The sequence below is a fragment of the Bombus terrestris genome, chromosome 9 (genome assembly GCF_910591885.1).
Source record: "Bombus terrestris chromosome 9, iyBomTerr1.2, whole genome shotgun sequence".
In the NCBI taxonomy this organism is placed as follows: domain Eukaryota; kingdom Metazoa; phylum Arthropoda; class Insecta; order Hymenoptera; family Apidae; genus Bombus; species Bombus terrestris.
The window spans coordinates 18125540-18145968 of NC_063277.1; the positions used below are offsets into that span (position 1 = coordinate 18125540).

Consider the following 20429-nt stretch of genomic DNA (forward strand, 5'->3'; position numbering starts at 1 on the left):
TTGGTATCTTTTTATAAATGCAAGAAACAATAAATAATAATATGTGACAAGATTGAAAAATATTCGACGTCGATACGACGAAGAACTGAACGAACGGAAGTGAAATCACGTACGTGTAAAAATGTATCGACGCGCGTCCTTTCATTTACGTCGACCGTCTGCTAAAAGCGAGGCGAGAAAAATGAAAATTTAACTGACAAGACCGTGTTAGCCGTATTAAAGTACCGAATTGATTAATCGAGTCTCATCCTGATGGCGTCCAGATACAATTATTTTGAAATTATTTCCGAATATTGCGTTAATATTTAATGTATCCATTAAACTAACGAGGCAATCGTCGATCGCAGTAATGGCAAAGAAATTCGATCAGAAATCCTCGTTTCTTTGATCGTAACATCGTCGTGTCATCGCAATCGAGAGAATCATTAAATTAACCCATAAGCGATTAAGAAGAGAGCTTTGATCGACGGAAAGTTAGGGCAAAATAATTACAGTTCGGAGAAAACTTGTTTCTTAGAACGAAAATGCTCGTTCTATAAAACAGTTTTCCATTTTTTTTTTTTTTTTTTATTACTCGGTATTCGATAATTTTCCGATGTATAAAATCGACGACACGGATCGAAATCGATCCAACCAACTATGTAGCAGAGAAAAACAAACAGATACTGATCTAAATTAGTAGGAAAGATTATCTCGCCGAGTTAATATTCAAGATCGCATTTTAGCGTCACGGCGTCGCGTCGCACCGCGTCGACTAAGCGTACACAAAAAAAAAAAGAAAGAAAAAAAAAAGAAGATAAGAGACGAAGGTTCGCGAATGGGGTAAGAGGGTCGGTACAAGGTTCTCTCGCGTCTCCTGAAACGAACCACCTCTCCTAGCTACATCTGAACGATGCTCCAACTTTTTTCGTACCCTTTCCCTACCCTTCGAAATTAGTAACAACTCGTTTTACGGTGAAAACCTCATTGCCCTGGTTTTTCAAGCCAATTTATCGCCTCGCGTCGTTTTCCTTTTCTTCGATAAGATATCACCCTATCTTCGTGTTTCATGAAACGAATCTATGGATTGCACCATATACGCGTTAGTTGGATGCAAAAGTTCCACAAATGTATCGTCTATTCGTGGCATTCTTTCCTAAAATCGACATTGTTTTCTAAATTAACGAACAAAAATTCGCGATAGTTTCGCGTATACACGTACACGTATAATACTTTATCATACATACGTCAAGGATATATTTAAAAATGCGATTCAAGATGACAGAGCAAGTAAAATACTCCTAGACGAGTAAGCAATACACGTATTTAATTATCGAAGATACAGCGTCGCTCGTAGCAAAGACGCGAAGAATTTTGAAGATCTTTTTCAAATAATTCGAACAACTCTGCGAAGGTACTTACGTTAGATGTACGCTCTCTTCTATTTGACCAACTATCGATATGTTGTTTCGCAGAATCGATCAACGAGTCTATGATCGTTTCACTGCGTCGTTCCATCGACGACCGTTGATTGCCTCTCTTCTTCTCGATGGCAAGGGGACCTTAAATTCTCGACGACTATCGTCGTGCTCGACATCCCGACGAAATTACCGCGAGATTTTCGTACGATGCACCATGCGACTGGGTTTGGTCGTTAAAACGAGCAATTAAGGCGAACGATGCCTCAGCCCTTACTCTCGCTAATTAGAATCCTTAAATACTAACGAACCTTGTATTATCTGTATCTTATCTCGATTACTAAACCGGACACGCGTTCAAATTTATTTACCGCTCATACGATGCGACGCAACGCTTTCCAAACAACTATCGTTTATATTCTATAAAACGCTCTCTAACCAATTTTATCGCACTTGTCACGAGAAATTTATATCACGGCGCGCCGCGGCCATTTCTTCTATTCGTTGCAGTTGCTCGCCTGACCCGTTTAGTATTGCGCAGGAATATATCTTCAGAGGGCGCCACCTAACGACACACGCATAATCGGTATCGTAGAAATCGCTACCGACTATTACCAACTACGAGTAATCCACCTAATACCACCGCCACGTATTCAATGGTAAATTATCTGGGTGTTACCTGTTATAATTACAATCCGATCGTAGCTTATAACGTTCAAACATTTTCTTAAATTTAGAACAGGCAAATAAGCTTTTCGCTTTGGCGTAAAAATAAATATCCTGCAAATTTTGATAAAGTTGCAAATAGAGACGAGCAATTTCCGCAACCTTGACGTTCTTTTTTTTCTTCTTCTTTGCCTTTTATCGATTTTTCTCCTTTTTACGATTCAACCTTTGCGTTCTCGTAAATGTATGTACCTAGCCCTGACTTCTTCCTTTGTTCAGACAACAGAATGGTAACGAGTCCAGGATAATTAAATTAACAGTGGCAGACTTGTCCCCCTTCAATTAATTTTTTTACTCTCTCTCTCTCTCTCTCTCTCTCTCTTTTGTCATTCGATCGGATAACACGACTCGTTCGTATAGTTGCGCGCTTTCATGCGATGCGTTCAATTGTCACGATGGAAAATAATTCGATTTGAAATCGTTTGTCCCTCGGTTAACACGCCTGGCAATATTTTTTTTGCATTTTATAAAACGTCGTTTAACGCGAGTCGATAACTCTAGCCTTTGCATTAATGTCTTTTAATCGTCGTAAACGAGCAATCGTACGTTCCTCTCCGGAAATTCGATTTTTAATCGGCGAATCGATGCGATCGAAGGAAATAGATCTGGAAAACAAACTTTAGAACAAAAATTCGCTCTCAACTACTGCTACTAAATATTTCTCCGATCGTTTACGTGGTTTTTCGAAACCACGTTCAACCTAACCGAAGAGAGTCCTTAAAATCCTTTTGTTCGACTACGCGTCTGTGTTTGGTTCGAGTGCACGACCAATACTCACCCAAGCCTACGTTGATTTACATCGAAGTAGAAGGTAAAAGCAGCGACTAGAGATAGAAAGGTTGGAGAAAAGCAGACCTGGCAATTGCGTGGCTGGTGTTACGAATCAATGTGATTTTTACGGCTGGTCGTTCTCATGGTTGCAACTGTATTATTCCCTATTCTCTGCTCTTTGTGAAACACACAGAGGGGAACAAATTCGCCGTTGGCCGGAGACCAACAATGTCAATGGCATTTCCGTGCAGTTAGCGATGCGTTCGCAGAAAATTTTATTCGCAGAGAATCTCGAGGATCGCGTAACACGGACGGCAATTAGCGAGCCAAACGTCCTGCTTTTCAACGAATAATTGCCACGTGTGCACAGAATCGTTATCTTAGAATGGTTTTTGCTGACAAATCTACTTTTCACTTGCGGCGACTGACGCTTAAAGATCCAGTTACGTGAACTCTACGTTCGAAAACTACAAATTACATATTTTTTTTTTCTCCTCCAGTGACGAGAGAGAGATACCTGATCGGTATAATAATTGGAATGATAAGGCGATGGTAATACCAGTATCGGTGTGTTCGTTATCCCGACGATGAAAATATCGAAGTGAGTATTTGCGATATGGATAAGCAACCTCTAACGACCTCCCTGTATACGCGTATGTGTAAAGTGGACGAAATGAACGAGTATGTAGCGAAATTTGTCTTTACGTTCTTACGTAATTTACGCAACAACTTGTAAACAGCTAATACGTTAAACGAAATATCGGTCATCGCTTACCTCCAAGTGAGATTCCGATGCAGCCACTGTTGTCCATGGATCGTATATCGTTTATGCCTGACCCTAGTATACCTAGGATCCACTTTATCCGGAAGTCCGCACCGCGGAAGTTTCATTAATTTCATCGTAGCTTCGTCGATATCACCGGTTACGGGAATGCCACTGAATCTCTGATGGGAAAAGTAATATACAATAACAACATTATTTTTACTTTCTATGTGTAACATGCCAAGATCTATAATTGTACAAAGGATTCACCACGGTATATAACAAATATCAAACAGGTAAATTCTAGTATTTAAATAATAGTACAATAATACAACTAACGTAAATAACGTTTAAGAAAGGTAGATCAACGACGTACGTATCGCGTGATATTCATACGAGTCGAAAAGTAACGTCGATTCTTGAGCCTGCCAAAATAGAAATAATTTCGATAAGAATATCACCGATCATGCGGCTATTCTTCTACAGAGCGATAGAGAAAGAACGTTAACGCTATAGCGTAAATCGTTTCACTCGCGTATCTACGAAATCGCCGTTACAATCGCTTCCCACCAACTCGATAAAATAAGAATACGTGCACGGTTTCTTTCGCGTTAGATTTTTGTCTCGTTTCATTTCGCTTCGTATCGTATCGTCACAAACTTCAAGGGAAGTGCGTTCTACGTGTGCGTTTAAAATAATTTCCAAAACGTTCCAACTATTTCCTAGATGTTTTATATCTTACGTTTAATCGATAACGTTTAAGATAGAGTAAATTACAAGTTAAGGTTCTACACAGGTATCGTTTGCATGCGCATCTAATTTGAATTATTCGCAAGATCCTAATTATTCGTTTACTATTAGAATATGCGTTATCGTTTAGCAATGATATTACTCACCGAAGTTATAAATCGTTGAAACTCGTTACATATTTTCTATTCTGAATTCTTCGGTATTTCAAAGCAGCAGTGCAAAAGTAAAATTCTTTATCAACAATTTATTTCAAATAATTACAACCAAGGGAAGTTTCTAAAATACAAATTTTAATTCCATCGATTATGAAGCGAAAAATGTATCAACGAAATATTTGTATAGAAGTTGGTAGAAATGGGAAGAAAGTTTAGCGTTTCTACGTATACATAAACTGTGTAGAAAAATGAATGCAGAGCAAGGGTTTATTCTCTAGAAAAATTTGTACGATATCGTGATTTACATCGAATATAATAGCGCGCACGATGCTAAGAGCGACGAAAAGCTACCAGGATGTATCAAGTCCGTGAAAAAGTTCTTTTTCCGTAGTTCAACAGGATGAGATAACTCGACTGTTTCTTCTGGCTTGCAGTTCTTCGCTTCGTGAAACGACGCTTCGACGTTCGAAACACAACCATCTACGCCGCGTTCCTTTCTATGGCGCAAAAATTCTTTTAATTTCATAATCCTAATCTTCATAATCGCGTAAATAATTTCTCTAGAAGATTATTCAACTCGATTTTACGTTCTATAATAGAACTCGCGTGTTTTCTAAACAATTCTGATCCATCATCTATCGAATTAATATCAAGCATCGTTGGCAGATTAAAGATCTGGATGTTTCATCGACTTTTGTTCTTCCAAAGAAACGTAATCGAGCGTTCGAGCTACGTTTTCGTCTACCGCTTCCGGTTGGCTGATTTTGTCGAAATTTGCAATTTTCGGAATTTATAATTTGAACGATCAAATCTACCGTTCCGCCGTATCTCGTTAACGAGCGTCTTTTTCTACAGTTCTATTACGTCCAAACAAAAGAGGCAGTGGACATTATCGAAAACTGTAGCTCGCTATCTGCATGGCAGAGAATACCGTTTTCATCGAACGTTTGCGCGCGTTTACTTTGAACGAGCTCGATTTTTATGTAAATCCTCGCCAAGCGAACAACGCGTCGTTTTCCTCAATTGTGCATTTACGTTCGTTTTCCCCCGTTTCTTTTTAACTTCTTTTTCCCGCATCCGCTAAAGATACGTTGTTCCGGCGGATCGATCTTTCAACGATCTAATCTTATATTCAACGCGGCTTCAACTTTTCTAGCGAAATAAAAATTTCAAAGCATTCGCGTCTTCCCGATTACTTCTAATTAGAGGACCAGGTCTTAGTGTCAGCGAATATGTTTATTTTACTAACCTACTAAGTACGTACGCGTTATAGTAGGTATAGCAATAGCAGTATAGCATAGTAGGTTGCTTTAGATCTAACCTTTGACGGCAATTACCAATTAAAATTGAATTTAACAATAATTATTACAACCTACAGCAAGTATACGTATAAGGGAGAGTCGTACAGTACCGACCAATTATTTAATTAGTAGATTTTACGGCCTAAATTGTTAATAACGCTAAGGAAGGACATTTAGATGTTGGAATATACATTTTTATCCACTTCACATATCCACGTTTTTATCTTTATATGTATCACAAGTAAAATAATTAATATTTTCTTGATCTGTGCATTCGTCGTCCCTGAGTCACTTTATTTTCGAGGAATACCTTCAAAGCAGCATTCATATTCTCTTTTCTTTCTTGTTTCTCGCCTTTCTTTTTTCTAAGGGGGAAGATAAAGGAAGGATTAGACGAAGATCTCGTTTAATCTCAATTGCCAACGGATCGAGCCCTCGGATAAAAAAGATTTGGTCTGCACTGGTTGATAGTCGAACGGTCGCGTACTGGACGATAAACACGTGGAAACGTTTTAAGTTATCGCGTACACGATATACGAAGAAAATTGTAAGACCGGAACTATACACTTACACTTGACGGATTAAACGTAGTATATGCAATAGAAAAAGTTCGTTTACTTACCTGAGAAATAAAATGTCAACTCTAGAAAATAGCTTTCAACGCTCGGAATATCAAGGTATACGCTCAACGCGTGGAAACAGCGAAAACAATGGAAGAAACGCTACGGTTTCGAAATACGTTACACAGAATCGTTACATTCATTTGTTTATTCGAATAAATAAGTGTGAACTAATTTTGGTCGATAATGCACGAGTCTCCCCAATGTTAAAAAGGGATAATAACAAGAGGAAAGAAAGCTGATAGCAAAGGATGGAAAGAAATAAAAGCCCTACAATGTTTGTTTTTTAACGTAATATGATTATATTTCGCTTGCCATAGTCGGAGAAACATATTTCGTATTCGATAGACGTACGAATAACAACATTCCGAGGTTCGAAACACCCTCAAAATATTTCACTCACCTGTAAATTTTTAATGGCGTCCGTGAGCTGATCGTCTGTCCTAAGGTTTCCGGTCTCTAGATTCGTCTGGGGTAGGTATCCAAATTTCATGAGATAATTTTGCTGGAACAGAAAAGAGCAAAAGGGATGTCAACGCGAGCGTCGAATATAAATGAAGAAATAATCGGAATACAATACCAGTGAAGTAGTGAGAACTACGCTGGCGCGAGCAGCGGTTCTCAATCTGCGCGCAATCTTATTATACAAATCGCTGGAACTCGTCAACGAGATCGTACACGTAGCCGAAAGAAAATAAATCGCTTTTTTCCCTAGATACAATCGTATCTTTTATAAAATGTTACGATACAAGATCAAACCTAATTAATTTTCCTTGTAGGATTTTTATAACTCGATTTTATCTTTCGTATAAATTTTATCTTATTTTCTTTGTCTCGCGTTTCGTGATAATTCGCCGTGTAATAGTCGCTATTAAATTTCATCTAGCGTCTTAATACAAAGATTCAACATTCGAGCAGAGATTCTTAATCCTACGCGTAAGAATCTTAGCAGGAGACGGAATTACGAGATGGAATATAACCAGAAACAGTAGCTGCATAGTACAACGATGGCGAATGTATGTATATACAGGGTGTTCGAAAATGATTTGTCACGCGAACATCGTAGCGATATTCTACGTCTCCGGATCGAAGGTCCGCAGAAAAATAGCTGCAAAACTTTTTCGCGTTGTATGGTATTCGACTCAAAAAACCTTCAATTCTTCCAATAGGAAACGAGATTTGCGATATCGATAAAAAATTTTAAGAAATACAGTTCTTACAGATTATAGAACAGCGATCCTCAAAATATTTTTCACTTTCAGTCACTGGTCTGGAGAGATCAGATTGTTTATGACCAAATGTTTCGCTAATGACCGATTAATATAAACAGTCATTTAACGATAGAAATTACGTTCGTAATTTGAGTTTAGGAAGTTTGGAAAATCTGTGGGAAAGCTAAAGGGCGCCGGTAGGTGTCTTTGCATAGTGCTTTAAATTGTACGGCTCTCGCCGCAGAAGAGACGTACGTGCGCGGTTCACAGTTTGGACTACTTTGGAACTTAGGTCACTAATCCCTGAATCCTACGGCAACTTGTCTAAGGAAGTCGCAGTTTGATTCTTTCTTGTCAATTTATGCGTAAGCTATTTGCTGTTGATAAATAGGATCTCGAATTCTCCATATTTTACAAATGTACAGGGAGTTTCAGCTAAGACCGATTACGAGAAATGTCTAAAATAATCCAGATGATTTCGATGGGAAAATATCGTCGAAGAAAACAATTCTTTCGGTTACCGTAACATATAGAAATTCATAACAAATTGAAACCTGACCGAAGAAGATAAATCTGTATAAAAATTATATTAAAATATTCAAGATTTTAATCGGATTAAAATTGCGAATCTTTTTTGTATCCAAACGTTGTATTCTTTCTTCGCGTTTTATCGATTCTCACGGAATGAAATAGAATTGAAACGTGTGCCGCCAACTTCCTTATACGTCCCCCTCTTCGTCAGGACGAAAAAGACATTTTTCTGGCAACGTACAAGCACGAGGAGAAAGATACGACTCGCGGGAGGAAGAAAAGGCAAGCGTGACTTTAGCAAAATTGCGTTACATTTTTCATTGAAAGACGATCTAATAAACATACCTAAAGAGAACTGCCCTGTTTTATCCGGATAAACATATTTCAGTATTTAACTTCGATAAAAAAAAAGGAAAGAAAGAAAGAAAGAGGCGAATTATGGAGAGAATAAAAAATCGATTATATTTTTGAAGAACAACGCACAATATGCGCTTTAATCGCCAAGCACTTTGTTAAATGAAAGAGTCGCTGTTTCTCGGTCTAATTATTGGGTTGGCAACTAAGTGATTGCGGGTTTTGTCGTTATTACGAATAATAAATAATAGTTAACATTAGGTGGTACTGACAAAATCCTCAGTCACTTAGTTGCCAACCCAATATATATATAATATCTGGATATTTGATATTTAATTGGAATCTAATCGTCGATGTCCGTTGCATCGGTCATAAGTAATTCCCAGATGCAGTCGGTGATACGACTAGACTCCTGAGACTCTGGGCATCCCGGTCACCTTGATAAGTTCGAGGTTAGGTAAGACGGGTGATGCGACGCGAGCCAACAGAGTGCGGCGCCGCGTCGTACTGTATCGTGTGACGTGTCGTGCCTTTACAATTTACAACGTGTCTACGTCTATCGGTATTAAAGTAGCAGATGATACGGGATTTCTCGCAGTCCAGATGAGCTATAGCTTTAAATAACGTCGGTAATGTGGTCGCGTGGAAGAATCTTCCATCGCCGTTAAATTTTAAGGCGTCATAGTAATTCTACCATTCGCAGCTGTAACGACGATAAAGGATAAATATTATTGCAAATCCTTTTATCCATAATTCCGTAATTGAATTACACGCACAAGAGGAGAAACAAATAATTTTAAAAAAATTTGTACGTTTTCAACATGATATACACGTAACTGAACTCCTTAGTCTGTAAGTACACGAGCATCGACTAAATAAAACGATATCTCCGGCATTGTTCCCTGAACCTTTCATTTTACTCTGGGAACCGGTTGAACGCGGCTACGTCAGTAGTTGCAGTACCATTTAAGGAGGATAATATATCGTGGAATGTCATCCGGTAGAGATATTTTTGGGTCGATGCTAGCGTTCCTAGCTAGTTATTTCTTTGCTCGATTTATGTCAAGGAACCTATAAAACGTATCCGATACGTTCTATTTAAATCAACATTTGGAAACGGCAACAATTAGAAAACACTCGTTGATTCCATAGTTGATAATCGCGATAGTTTCTACGAATTAAGAATAGGCCTACTCGACTTTGATTTTATTTTATTTCAAATTAACGTCGTTAATATCATCTTAAATTAATTAAATTAATTACCACCACGTTTGGATAACTTTGACGGTAGCATCGGAAAACTGTCGGTAGCATCTCGATCAACGTTGCCTGGAATTAAATTTAACTTCGACCGATTTTATCCGGCGAGATGGTCTTCTTTGCGAAGAAAAGAAGACACGAACAAAGTCTTGGTCTTAACTTAGTAGCTCTGACCGCATCGACGCACAAAAATTGAGATTATTAAAACAGCGACGAAGCAGCTTGCTCTCGGTGCACTCGTAACAAAGGTTTCCCGCTCAGTCGGGTTGTCAAAGAAACTGGACAAAGAAGAGGAAATCTCGGCGGAGCAGATCTAAAGAAGAAACGGTTTTGAATGCAGTGACATTGGAAGCCGATCCTTTCTTCGTCGTAATCACTATCTTTCCCGATGGAAAATCGAACGTCTCGCGGCTAGCTGACACGTTGTGTCACGTTGTTAAAGCACGTAGGTGGCATGGTATCGCGAATGCCAACGGTAGATGAAAGAGCTCGTTTCTTCTTCGAGAATCTTTCGCTTTAAACAGACTTGGACTGTTCGCTGAAACAGCCACTGTCCAGTCATCTGACCTTTTCTTTCTAATTAATTTCGAGCTAGATTTTTATATCGAAAGTCGTAATTTATAGTTCGTCTTCAACAAATTCGATCGTCGAACCAAGCGCACCGTGGAATTACTCGAGAAGACAAAGAACAGCGGCGCTTAAAAGCAATAGATCTATTCGCGTTTGTCTTCTTTTGGTCGCCAGAGCTTTCGACAAAAGTCCTTAATGTCCTTTGTCGCGGCGAGCCGTATCACGAAGTAAAGCAGTTCGGAAAAAGACAAAGAGGGAAGGAGAGAGAGAGAGGGAGAGCGGATCAAAAGGGAGGGTTGAAAAAACCAGCACGGTCATCTTGTTCGAGTCGTGTAGACGTTTATCGCTTGCAAATCCTGTTAACGTCAACAACGACAATCTCTTTTGTAAACACGCCACGGTATTCATCTATTCTGTCGCGATACCAATTACACGGAACCACGCAACGCTATCATCTTCGACAGCCGTGACCGAGTTTCTTCCTTGTAGCTCTTTTGCTTTTACCTCTTACCTCTGCAGCCAACCAACGCGTCGTCCAAGAAAAAGCCACGACTTTACTCTTTCGACTATCAACACCTATACACCTGTTCATCCACGGATGAGCCTCTCTCATACAAGTTCCAAAATACCAAAAGAACTGGTTGTCCGTAAAACTGAAAATGCTCCTGGTCCAACCGATGGTCTTTCGCCGCTAGATATTCAAGCGATTCGACTAAGCGAGCGAGCGAGGTTTCGGAAAAAATGAGAGAATAACGAGGGTGAAATGGCATCCGCCGATAGAAACTTAAAAAGAAACAAGACTCTAGACTCGTACCTGCGATACCGCAAACAATTATATGGTAGCAAGGAGAAAGAAACGCTAGGAGAAGATATTTTAGGTGGAACTACGATCGAACGCGTTCTTCGTCGATGTATCAGGAGGCTGTTTGTCGAATTAAAGTCTCTTAACGACGGTCACTTCGATCGACTGGACACTTGACCTCGTTGACCGGGTTTCCGGTTCGCTTACGCGTCCTTGCTGACCGTTCCATCGCTCTCCTTTGTCGGAAGATAAGACACGAAGAGAAGAACGAAGTTTTTTTCGATAATTCTACCGACCTTTTCAGCTTCTCACAAGCTACTCTGCTCTTTTCTGCTGCTTGTTTCGAACTGTTTATTTCTTACGTTGTCTTTAAGCTTGCACAGTATGCGAGGAAGCAGAAAGGAGAAAGCTAAAAATAAAGTTCGCAAAGCAGGCAATGAGAATTATGAGGAAAAGTTGGAAAGAGGAAGAGAAGTGCGAATAGTAAATGTTTGAAGGGAAGAAGGACAGGAAGAGGAAACAGAGACGAGTTATAAAGGAAGATCGATACACCTAAGAAAATGCGGACACAGCTAGGAAAGAGTGGAACAACCGAGCCAACGACAGAGAACAACACCAGGAGTAACAATTTCTTTGGCAATAAAAGAAGAAGAGATGGAAAGACAACGACGCTGGGAGAAGATACAGAGTGCGAGATACGACTACAAATACAAAGACGTAAGCACAGGCAACCTGGTGACTTTATCTATAGAGAAGTGGTACAGAAAAAGATCAAAGTATCTTAGTCAGGGTCAAATGCGGTAGTTTAGAATAAGCTTTGGTTGAAACAGCAAAAGAAGAAGTGTACGTTGCCTGAGAAAGAGGAAGACTCGTTGATAAAATCGAAGAATAGCCGCGCAAACCGGGACTGTACGGTTGAAAAATTCTACAGAAGAAAGAGCGTGGCATTTGCAATTAAAAATTTTGGGACAACGGATATTGAGAATTTTCCTCCTCTGTTCTTCATTATCATGTAAAGTCTCGTTAATTGCCAGGATTATTAGCGACTACTGTTTCTGTCGCAACAATGCGTATGCATATCTTCGCTTTTGTTACAGGCTCTAGTACTCTGAGGCTACGAACAAGATATTGTTACCGAGACAAGCGTTGTGATACTCGCCTACAAGATTCTTATACTCTAAAGCGACAGGGGTTTTTCTTATTGGCATTAACGATAAGATGTTACTCTAAAGTCTCGATACATACGTGTAGAGTGAGAAACTATAAGTTCGTGAACACGAGGGGTCTATTAGCAAAATCACGCTGAAACAAGCGCAATGCGACTGTGAATAAGTCGGGTTGCAGAGAAGATTGGCCAAAAATCAACTGAAAATAGAGCCGTTAGCCCTTTATTCGGGCTAGTTAATTATGAAATTCCAGATATAGATGTTAATATTTACGGTGATAAACAAGCATACACGAGAAACTAATAAAAATGAAAGATCTTCTAGCCACGAGATCGCATTTACGTTGCAAAGGCGAGTATCCGACTTTCGCAGAGGTAATTAAACTGGACGAAACTCGGTTTAATTGAAGAGCAGGCGACAGCTAACTGGAAGACACTGCAGCCGTCCATTGTGTTCGGTCTACAGTTCTCTAAAGCTTTCGCGCGAGTACATTGTGTCTCTTTGCCTTGCTAGCTCTTCACCCCTAGCCATTTGCTTTAAGGTACTGGCTAACTGGTCTTCCATTCCCGTTAGCGGCCATTGCTAGCCTTCGGATAAACTTGGCTAAACCCACCTGGATGTACATATGTACCACGGTTAAATGGCAATTAATCGTCAGACCTGAGACCGCACAGTGGTCATTCAAATACCTCGTCAAAAACGAACTATGTAAATGCTTGCGTATAAAGGTGCGGTATTTTACTCGAAAGTAAAAGTATCGCGAGTTGCTTCCGAGAGAATTTCTCGCAAGTGGACACTGCGTTGAGGATGACTAGGCGATCTAAATAGGCTACGCGAACGTTAGACCGACGACGCTGTATGGCGTTGTAGAGATGCACCCACACAACGCTAAATGTGCCACACTTTCGTATATGAGCGTATATGAGCGTATTTCTACAACGCAGGCCATGCAACACATTGTCGAGTAGGTCCAACGTTCGTGTAGCCCCGGCCTAATAGCGACTCGAGCAGTCGCTGTAAACGTACCATTGCTCCACTTGCGAGAAATACTCTCGAGAGCAACTCGCGATAATTTTACTCAAAAGTGAACGCGCACCTTAAGTATCGCCTGTATTGGCTTTTCAATTTTCCTACAATCTGTGTATCGGGAGAATTCTTGGTCAGGGAAAGAAACAAAAGAAAGGGAAAAAAGGAAGCTGTCCGATTTGCCAAATCGGTTTTACGTATTCGGATCTCGCATCCGAGACTCTGCCGAAAACGAGTTAAGAGAGTAGCCAAGAAAAGGAACAACGTGCGTGAACACAGCCAAACTGAATTCTCCTTTCCTTACAGTCGTGTTATTCTCTCACATCCGATGTTATTCCGAACACGTTTCCTCTTCCGCTGACCGTTCGACAGAACCCTAAACGTCTTGCGTAACCGGAAGCTGCCCAATGGAATCGACGGCGGATATCGACAACCATGACTGCAATGTAAATTCCTCGAATCGATTCGATAAATAATTTGGCGATATCGATTGCTGTTCTTCCGTTAATTATCCTACGTGTAAAAGAATAATCTTTTATTCGTATTCAACCAGATGTTATTTCTGATGTTGTCGGTAATCGAAAAGAGCAAAAGATCAGTGAAAAACGAACGAAAATAATAGAACCACGGCTTAAGTACGTAGAGTTGTATATAAAATACCGTAGTTAAACGTTTTGTATCTGAAGTGATAATAGCGGAAGGCAGTAACCTAGTTATTATAAATATCATCATAAATAGAAACCAGTGTCCATTCATGATCTAACAGCGCGCGTTCAAGCCACAAACACGTTGTATGTGTTTGCTAACTTTCGACGATGTTCGATTTCAGCTTACAACTGGTAATTACAAAACGAATGTAGTTTTTCTAATTGTTACACGTTCTTAAGGAACTTATATTTTACAACTTGCTGAGAAGCGCAGCGGCCAAATTTCTTTCGTTTCTTACTCAGAAGAGTACTTCGGTAACACGAAAATCCTGATTTCTTTGAAACTGTTCGCGTTCGTAGGGATCTCCGGAGAATTATCAGACAATTATCTTTGCCCCTTTTTGGTTCTTCAGAATGAAAACACTCCTTGAATGAAGATAAGTGTTGCTCTATTTTCTCCGCAGATCTTTAAAACTATGGCAGATATAAAAAAAATAGTTAGAATAAAAATCGAATGGCTTTGCAAGACGATGATATTAAAATAATAAAAATTTGTTGTTTAAACAAATAGTCCACCGCCGTTATTGCGAAAAAATGTCGATCTTCTGTCACGTCGAAATATACGTAGAGTAACTGCGGATGAATATGTTAAACCAGTCGGATAATGTGAACAAAGTGCTACAAACCACTGTATATGATACGAAATCCCGAAATATTATTGTATTTGTGAGTACACGTTAAACGCTATATCAAAGCAAGAAATTTGCAAGGTCTGTGCACCGGATACTTTACGCTTGATTGTCAGATATCATTGTTATTTTATGTCGTACGATAAAAATATACAACGCATCGTTCAAAGTGCAACGATGGGCGTGCAAGATGCACGTATCGGTTAAAATTATTTAAACATCACTTTATCCGACGAGTTTCAAATATTCAACATATTCATCTGCATCCATGCTATCGTAATTTTCAACCTAACAGGAAATTCGACATTTTTCGCAATAACCATAGCGGATTTTTTATTTAAACAGCAAATTTTTATTGCTTTAATAGCATCGTCTTATCGAGCGTAAACAGACCATACAATTTTTATTCTACCCATTTGTTATCCTAACCCCAATCAACTACAGTTTTAAAGTTGCAGAGGGAAATAGAGTAACACCTATCTCCATTCAACCGGTGTTCCTACCCTGAAGAATCGAAAATAAGCAAGAAAAGAATTGCATGATACTTCTTTCGAGATCACCTACAAGCCTGAACAGCTTCAAAGAAATCAGAATTTTCGGGTTACCGAAGTTCCCTTGTTAGTTACCAGAGAAGAGATAGCTCTGACGCAGACACGAACATCATTTTTGTAGATATATCGCGCTACTTTCGAGATAGACGATATAGATTTTGGTTCTATCAATTCGTCCCGAGGTGTACGCGTGCTTACGTATGTATAATTCTATTTTATCTGTTATTAATCCACTATTGAAAGCATTTCGTGACGATTTCATTCGATAGCTAAAAGTCTAACTTCCTGAAAGCTATCAGCCAACCACCGAACTACACGTCTCGTATTGCAACGAGAAACGTGACTAAAACAGGCGACTAATTAGCGATCCGTAGACCGGTGTGCACCAGCTCGGTCGGCACACATCAACCATACACGTAGTTGCTACTCTTCGCAAAACCGCTATCGTACCGCAGCTTGATTTCGTAGACGACGATATGAAAAGGGCGTTCAAGAACTATGTCATGGTTTCCGATGATTTCGCGCGTGATTCGACGCTTTTGAATCGGACGACGCTTTCTTCTATTAAAAAAAGATATCGCAAAAACGAGCCCGATCTTGAATATCAAAGTCAAAGTTTCTTCTCATCGAATCGCGCGGTACTCGTTACGAGGAACAAAAAGGTAAATGATCCTAACGTTGCATCGGTTCTTACATTGACATTATTCACGATATGTCTATGTTTCACTAAAGCTAGCTGTCAAAATATCGCGTTATTTTTAAAAAGAAAAAGGGAAAGAAAAGTTTGCATCCTCGTTTCAACATTGGCATATTTGCTATACCGTAATACTCTACGTTTCTTCTGTTTCACCGGTCAGTTTTACGTATAAGCGACTTTGTACGTACTGTGTAAATCACTTTGACTATTAGAGCAAGAATTATCAATCGTAGTCGTTCAAGGCTACCAAAAAATAATCTAGTCACTGTTTGATTCATCGCTGCGCGGATGGTTTCTGAGCGATCTCTTTGTTCTTCCGCGATTATGGCGAGAACAAAGTATCCGTATATCCATACGAAGGTAACAATAGAAAGATCTGCAAATGGGAATCGAACAAAGTACGTAGAAAGAAACTGCGCGAGACAAAAGTACACAGGCCTGTACGATAGCTAGAAAGGGAGTTAGAAACGATGGAAGGGAATAGCCGAAATTAAATTGTATCTAATGAAACGCAATCACGAATAAATTCGTCCGAAACAAAAGGTCGCGTCGATATTTTCGAATGTTGGAAATTGATCGTGGACGAACGATCGTATCGCGAACCGAATTCTCGTGCAGTCTAGTTGTACAGTTGCATCGTAACGAAACCACGATGCAAGATTTATCGGCGAACATTCATTTCGGCCACTTGCACCGCGTTCGGTAATATCCGGCTGGAACGTTTCCGGAATGAAATGAGAAATTTCCGCCTCGGCTCGACGGAAAATGATTATCGATTAGTATCCACTGGTTAAAATACTGACTATTCGTTCGTCTATCCATCCGTCCGTTTGTTTTTTCGTTCGTGCAACTTTGCAGCGAGAAACGATAAATAATAACGAAGAGAAGAAAAAAGAAAGATACGACGGGTTTTTTAATCGGGACAAGCCGAAAAAGGAAGGAAGAACGATCGGTTTTGACATTTGTTCGAAAGAATTTGTGATTTCACATAGCGATGAAAGCTTTGTGGCAGACGGTCACGACAATGGACCATTTTCCAGCGTTTATTTCCGGACACGATCGTTTATTTGTTTAAATTTGACATTCGACGCAGTGGTGGATGAGATGCTTAAAAATACGAATCGCGGTAGCCCATTCGACGACGTCTATTGTATTTTCGTTCGTTCGTTTTTAATTGTCGAGGTTGACCGATAGAAGGACGAGTGGATGAATTTGTAATAGAAAAATATATCGAAATAAAGGTATAGGTATAAGTATATAATGTATGCTGATCCAGATCCTCGCTCTTATAGCGTTACGATACAATAGAAGAAGCGACAGGGAACACGTTCATGTATTTATAGGAAAGGAGATTACCAAAAAGTTAATCTTGTGACTCCAGCTGAAGGCAACAAGAAACAGCAATAGAAATCTATTTATAGCTCTTTCTTTCATATTCAAGGGCGCAATAATATGCACCTCTCCTTATTTCGAATTCTTTTCTTTCGCTAAATTCTGTTCTCTTCGTAACAGCGGTCTCCAGGTCACGGGCATACAACAGAAAAGGTGTAGAGTTTTTCTTGAAGTAATTACTTCGACATTAATTATTTTGAATCATAATTATTTCGAGCCCCGTCAATTTCCGGGCTTATCAGCGACTGGATTTAGTAGAATGAGCTTTTCTGACTGAACGCGAGCTACGATGACGGACCTCTATAGTTTTGGGTGTATTCCGAAGCACCAGATACGCTACAAATAAATCGAGTCGCAGAGGTGACGACCGAAAATCGATCGGAATTCGAACCCGCGAACCTTCGCGCACGAAATCGCATCTATCGAGTTAAACCACTATTCCTCTCGGTTTGCTTACTTGTATTTGCAAGATATTACGCGAAATAAATTAATCGGTGAACGACCGAGCGCCGAAATTTCAGGAAGGTCTATAAGAATTCGATGGTTGTATCGTCAAGTCCAAGGGGAAAGAAATTAAGCGAAACGCAAGAGATTGGAGAAAAGATATGGGAACTCGGGGAACTGGAAGGACGAAACTTGTTCCGGGAGTAAATCCTTAGAAACGGCGAGGATGCGCCGACTACGGCCACGACCACGACCACACCCTGCCATTCGATACGCATACACGCGCTCCACTCGTAAACCAGTCTAATTTTCCTAGTTCGCTCACCACGCATGTTTATTTTCTCCCCTTTTCCTCTTTCCGTTTCCCTGTTTTTCGTTTATTCCAATAACGTAAGAAATATTCGACGACCATCTTCTCGCGCTTAAACAGTACGCGATACGTATAACATGGCGAGTAGAACAGAAGTAGCGGGCCTGGTCATTATTTTAAATAAAGTAATTTGTAAAGCGATTGTTTCGACGATACCTCGTGTTAGTCGGAGTTTATGGTATACAGGGTGTACGCTGTGAATGTCGCCACTATTTTTCAGATTTCCGATAATCCGATAAAAGAATGTTTCTGTAAAAACGAAACGGAAATGAAAAGCAATCGAAGGACGACATGCAAAGTTGCGTGTATAGAATCAGACGTTGCGTTCAGACGGTCGAAAATCAATCTGTCTGCCACGAAAAGTAATTCCTCGAATGAGTCACGCACGTAGGCTACATACAGCGACCCCTAAAAATATTCGTACACCATGGTATGACTAATTTTATGGTTCGATATTTCGGTTGTTTATAAAGCAATCGTCCAGGTTATTTTTTTGATAACGCGTCATTTATCAATATTAGTAAAAGCGTGTAACTTAATTGTTAAAAATTCACATACATCGCGTAATTTGAATTGAAAAATTGCCGAAGAAAATGGTGTCGTATATCCAGCTGATAAAAACATTCGAACGCGTCTTACATTTTTCTGTTCTCTATCTCTTTCTCGTAATCCTATGTTCCAAGAAGGCAGAGAAGGCGTGCGTTTATGAATAGCATTTAGAGATGCGTTAGACGTCCATGGCTTCCCGCTACTCCTCAGTAGCAAATGTGACTTCGTCCAAAATGAGTCGCAAAGGAAAAATACGACGGTCGATACGCGACAACTTGTAATCTTCCACCGGGGAAAGGGAGAAACCTATCGTGAAATTGGTGCCGCGCTTCGCGTAATCCCAAGTACTGTTGCGGATATCATTCGACGATTTCATTCCGAAAATTGCGCTGAATTCTAGCAAGAATCTATCGCGCAAGCTGAAGAGCCAAGTCTTTCAAGTACGAGAGAGAAAAACAGAATTACCCGAAAAATGAAAGAAAATCTGCAAATAAGTGTTTTAAAAATAGTTGGTTATTAGAAAAAAGCTGGTAAAACGTCTCGGTCGAAACAGTTCGGAAAACGATCAGGCAAACTGGTTAGAACGGAAGAGTAGCTAGAAAACAGTCGTTTATCGATAAGACGAACAGGAAGAAACGAATTTGCAAAGAAGCTTATTTCTAAGGATGAGTCACGGTGGAAAGACGTAATATTTTCAAATTCAATCTCTACAATTCCGACGAAAGGACCCTGGTGTAGCGAAAACAGAATAAAGAATCCATTTCAAGAATACAAGATGTACGATGAAACAAGGGGGAGTCAACGTAATGGTCTGAGGCTGAATTTCCTCGTATGAAGTTGGAAATTTGATGCTCGTTGACAACATTACGGATAGAAATCTTTACTTAAACGTATTTAAAAGCAATTTAGTTAAACATTTATTTAGGAAATGAGGATTAATAGCAGTCGTAAGTTTCGTCGGGACAACGACCTCGAGCATAAGGCACGCATTATGCTACGGTGTTTATTATATATAATGCTGCAAAATTCTTCATCTCCGTCACAATCGTCGGACTTTAATCCGGAATCGAGAATTCACGAGATGAATTACACGGGAAAATTCAGGAAACTCCAAATTGAATGGGCGTGTATATCAGTAGAAAATCTTTAAAACATTTTAAATGATACGTCAAACAGGTTCTAAAACGTGTTCTAAAACGAACTATAAAAATTTCCTCACGCAGTCATTTTATAACATTAAATTATGTTAATAAATAATAAAAATAAACGGTATCCGAATATCTTTGCGAGCCAAAAATACGCCGTTATTTCTTTTGATAATTTTTATTACATATTCTATATGAATTTTTCAAATAAATTATATGTTCTCATTAATATTAATACGACTTATTATTAAACAAATAATTGGGACGACTGCTTTATAAACAACCGATATATCGAGTCATAAAGTCATACTGTACTGTCTGGATATTTTTGGGTGTCACTCTACATACAACCCATCGAGTACAAACGCGTCGACATTCTATTCCAGCGAACGCGAACTTTTGATATCAATTTCAATGTCGACTATTTGTTTCTCGATGGGTGGACAAGTATCGGTGACTTCCAAATAATTGAAACGCGTAATTTCGTAGAAAACCGTGACAACGCGTAGGACCTGGATGTGACATACTCTTCTTCGGTTTGC

General features: G+C 39.5%; 1 protein-coding gene across 3 annotated transcripts in view; it reads right to left on the reverse strand.

Moving 5' to 3' along the window:
• The window catches only part of LOC100643535 (matrix metalloproteinase-2), a 98648-nt gene that overhangs the window by 61969 nt on the left and 16250 nt on the right, over window positions 1-20429 (reverse strand). For all 3 annotated transcript variants that reach the window (XM_048408524.1, XM_048408522.1, XM_048408523.1), the window contains 2 exons: window positions 6887-6988; window positions 3670-3839 (listed from right to left, as the gene is read on the reverse strand). In XM_048408524.1, the coding sequence (XP_048264481.1) occupies window positions 3670-3839; window positions 6887-6988 (272 nt within the window). The remainder of the gene's footprint in view (window positions 1-3669; window positions 3840-6886; window positions 6989-20429) is intronic.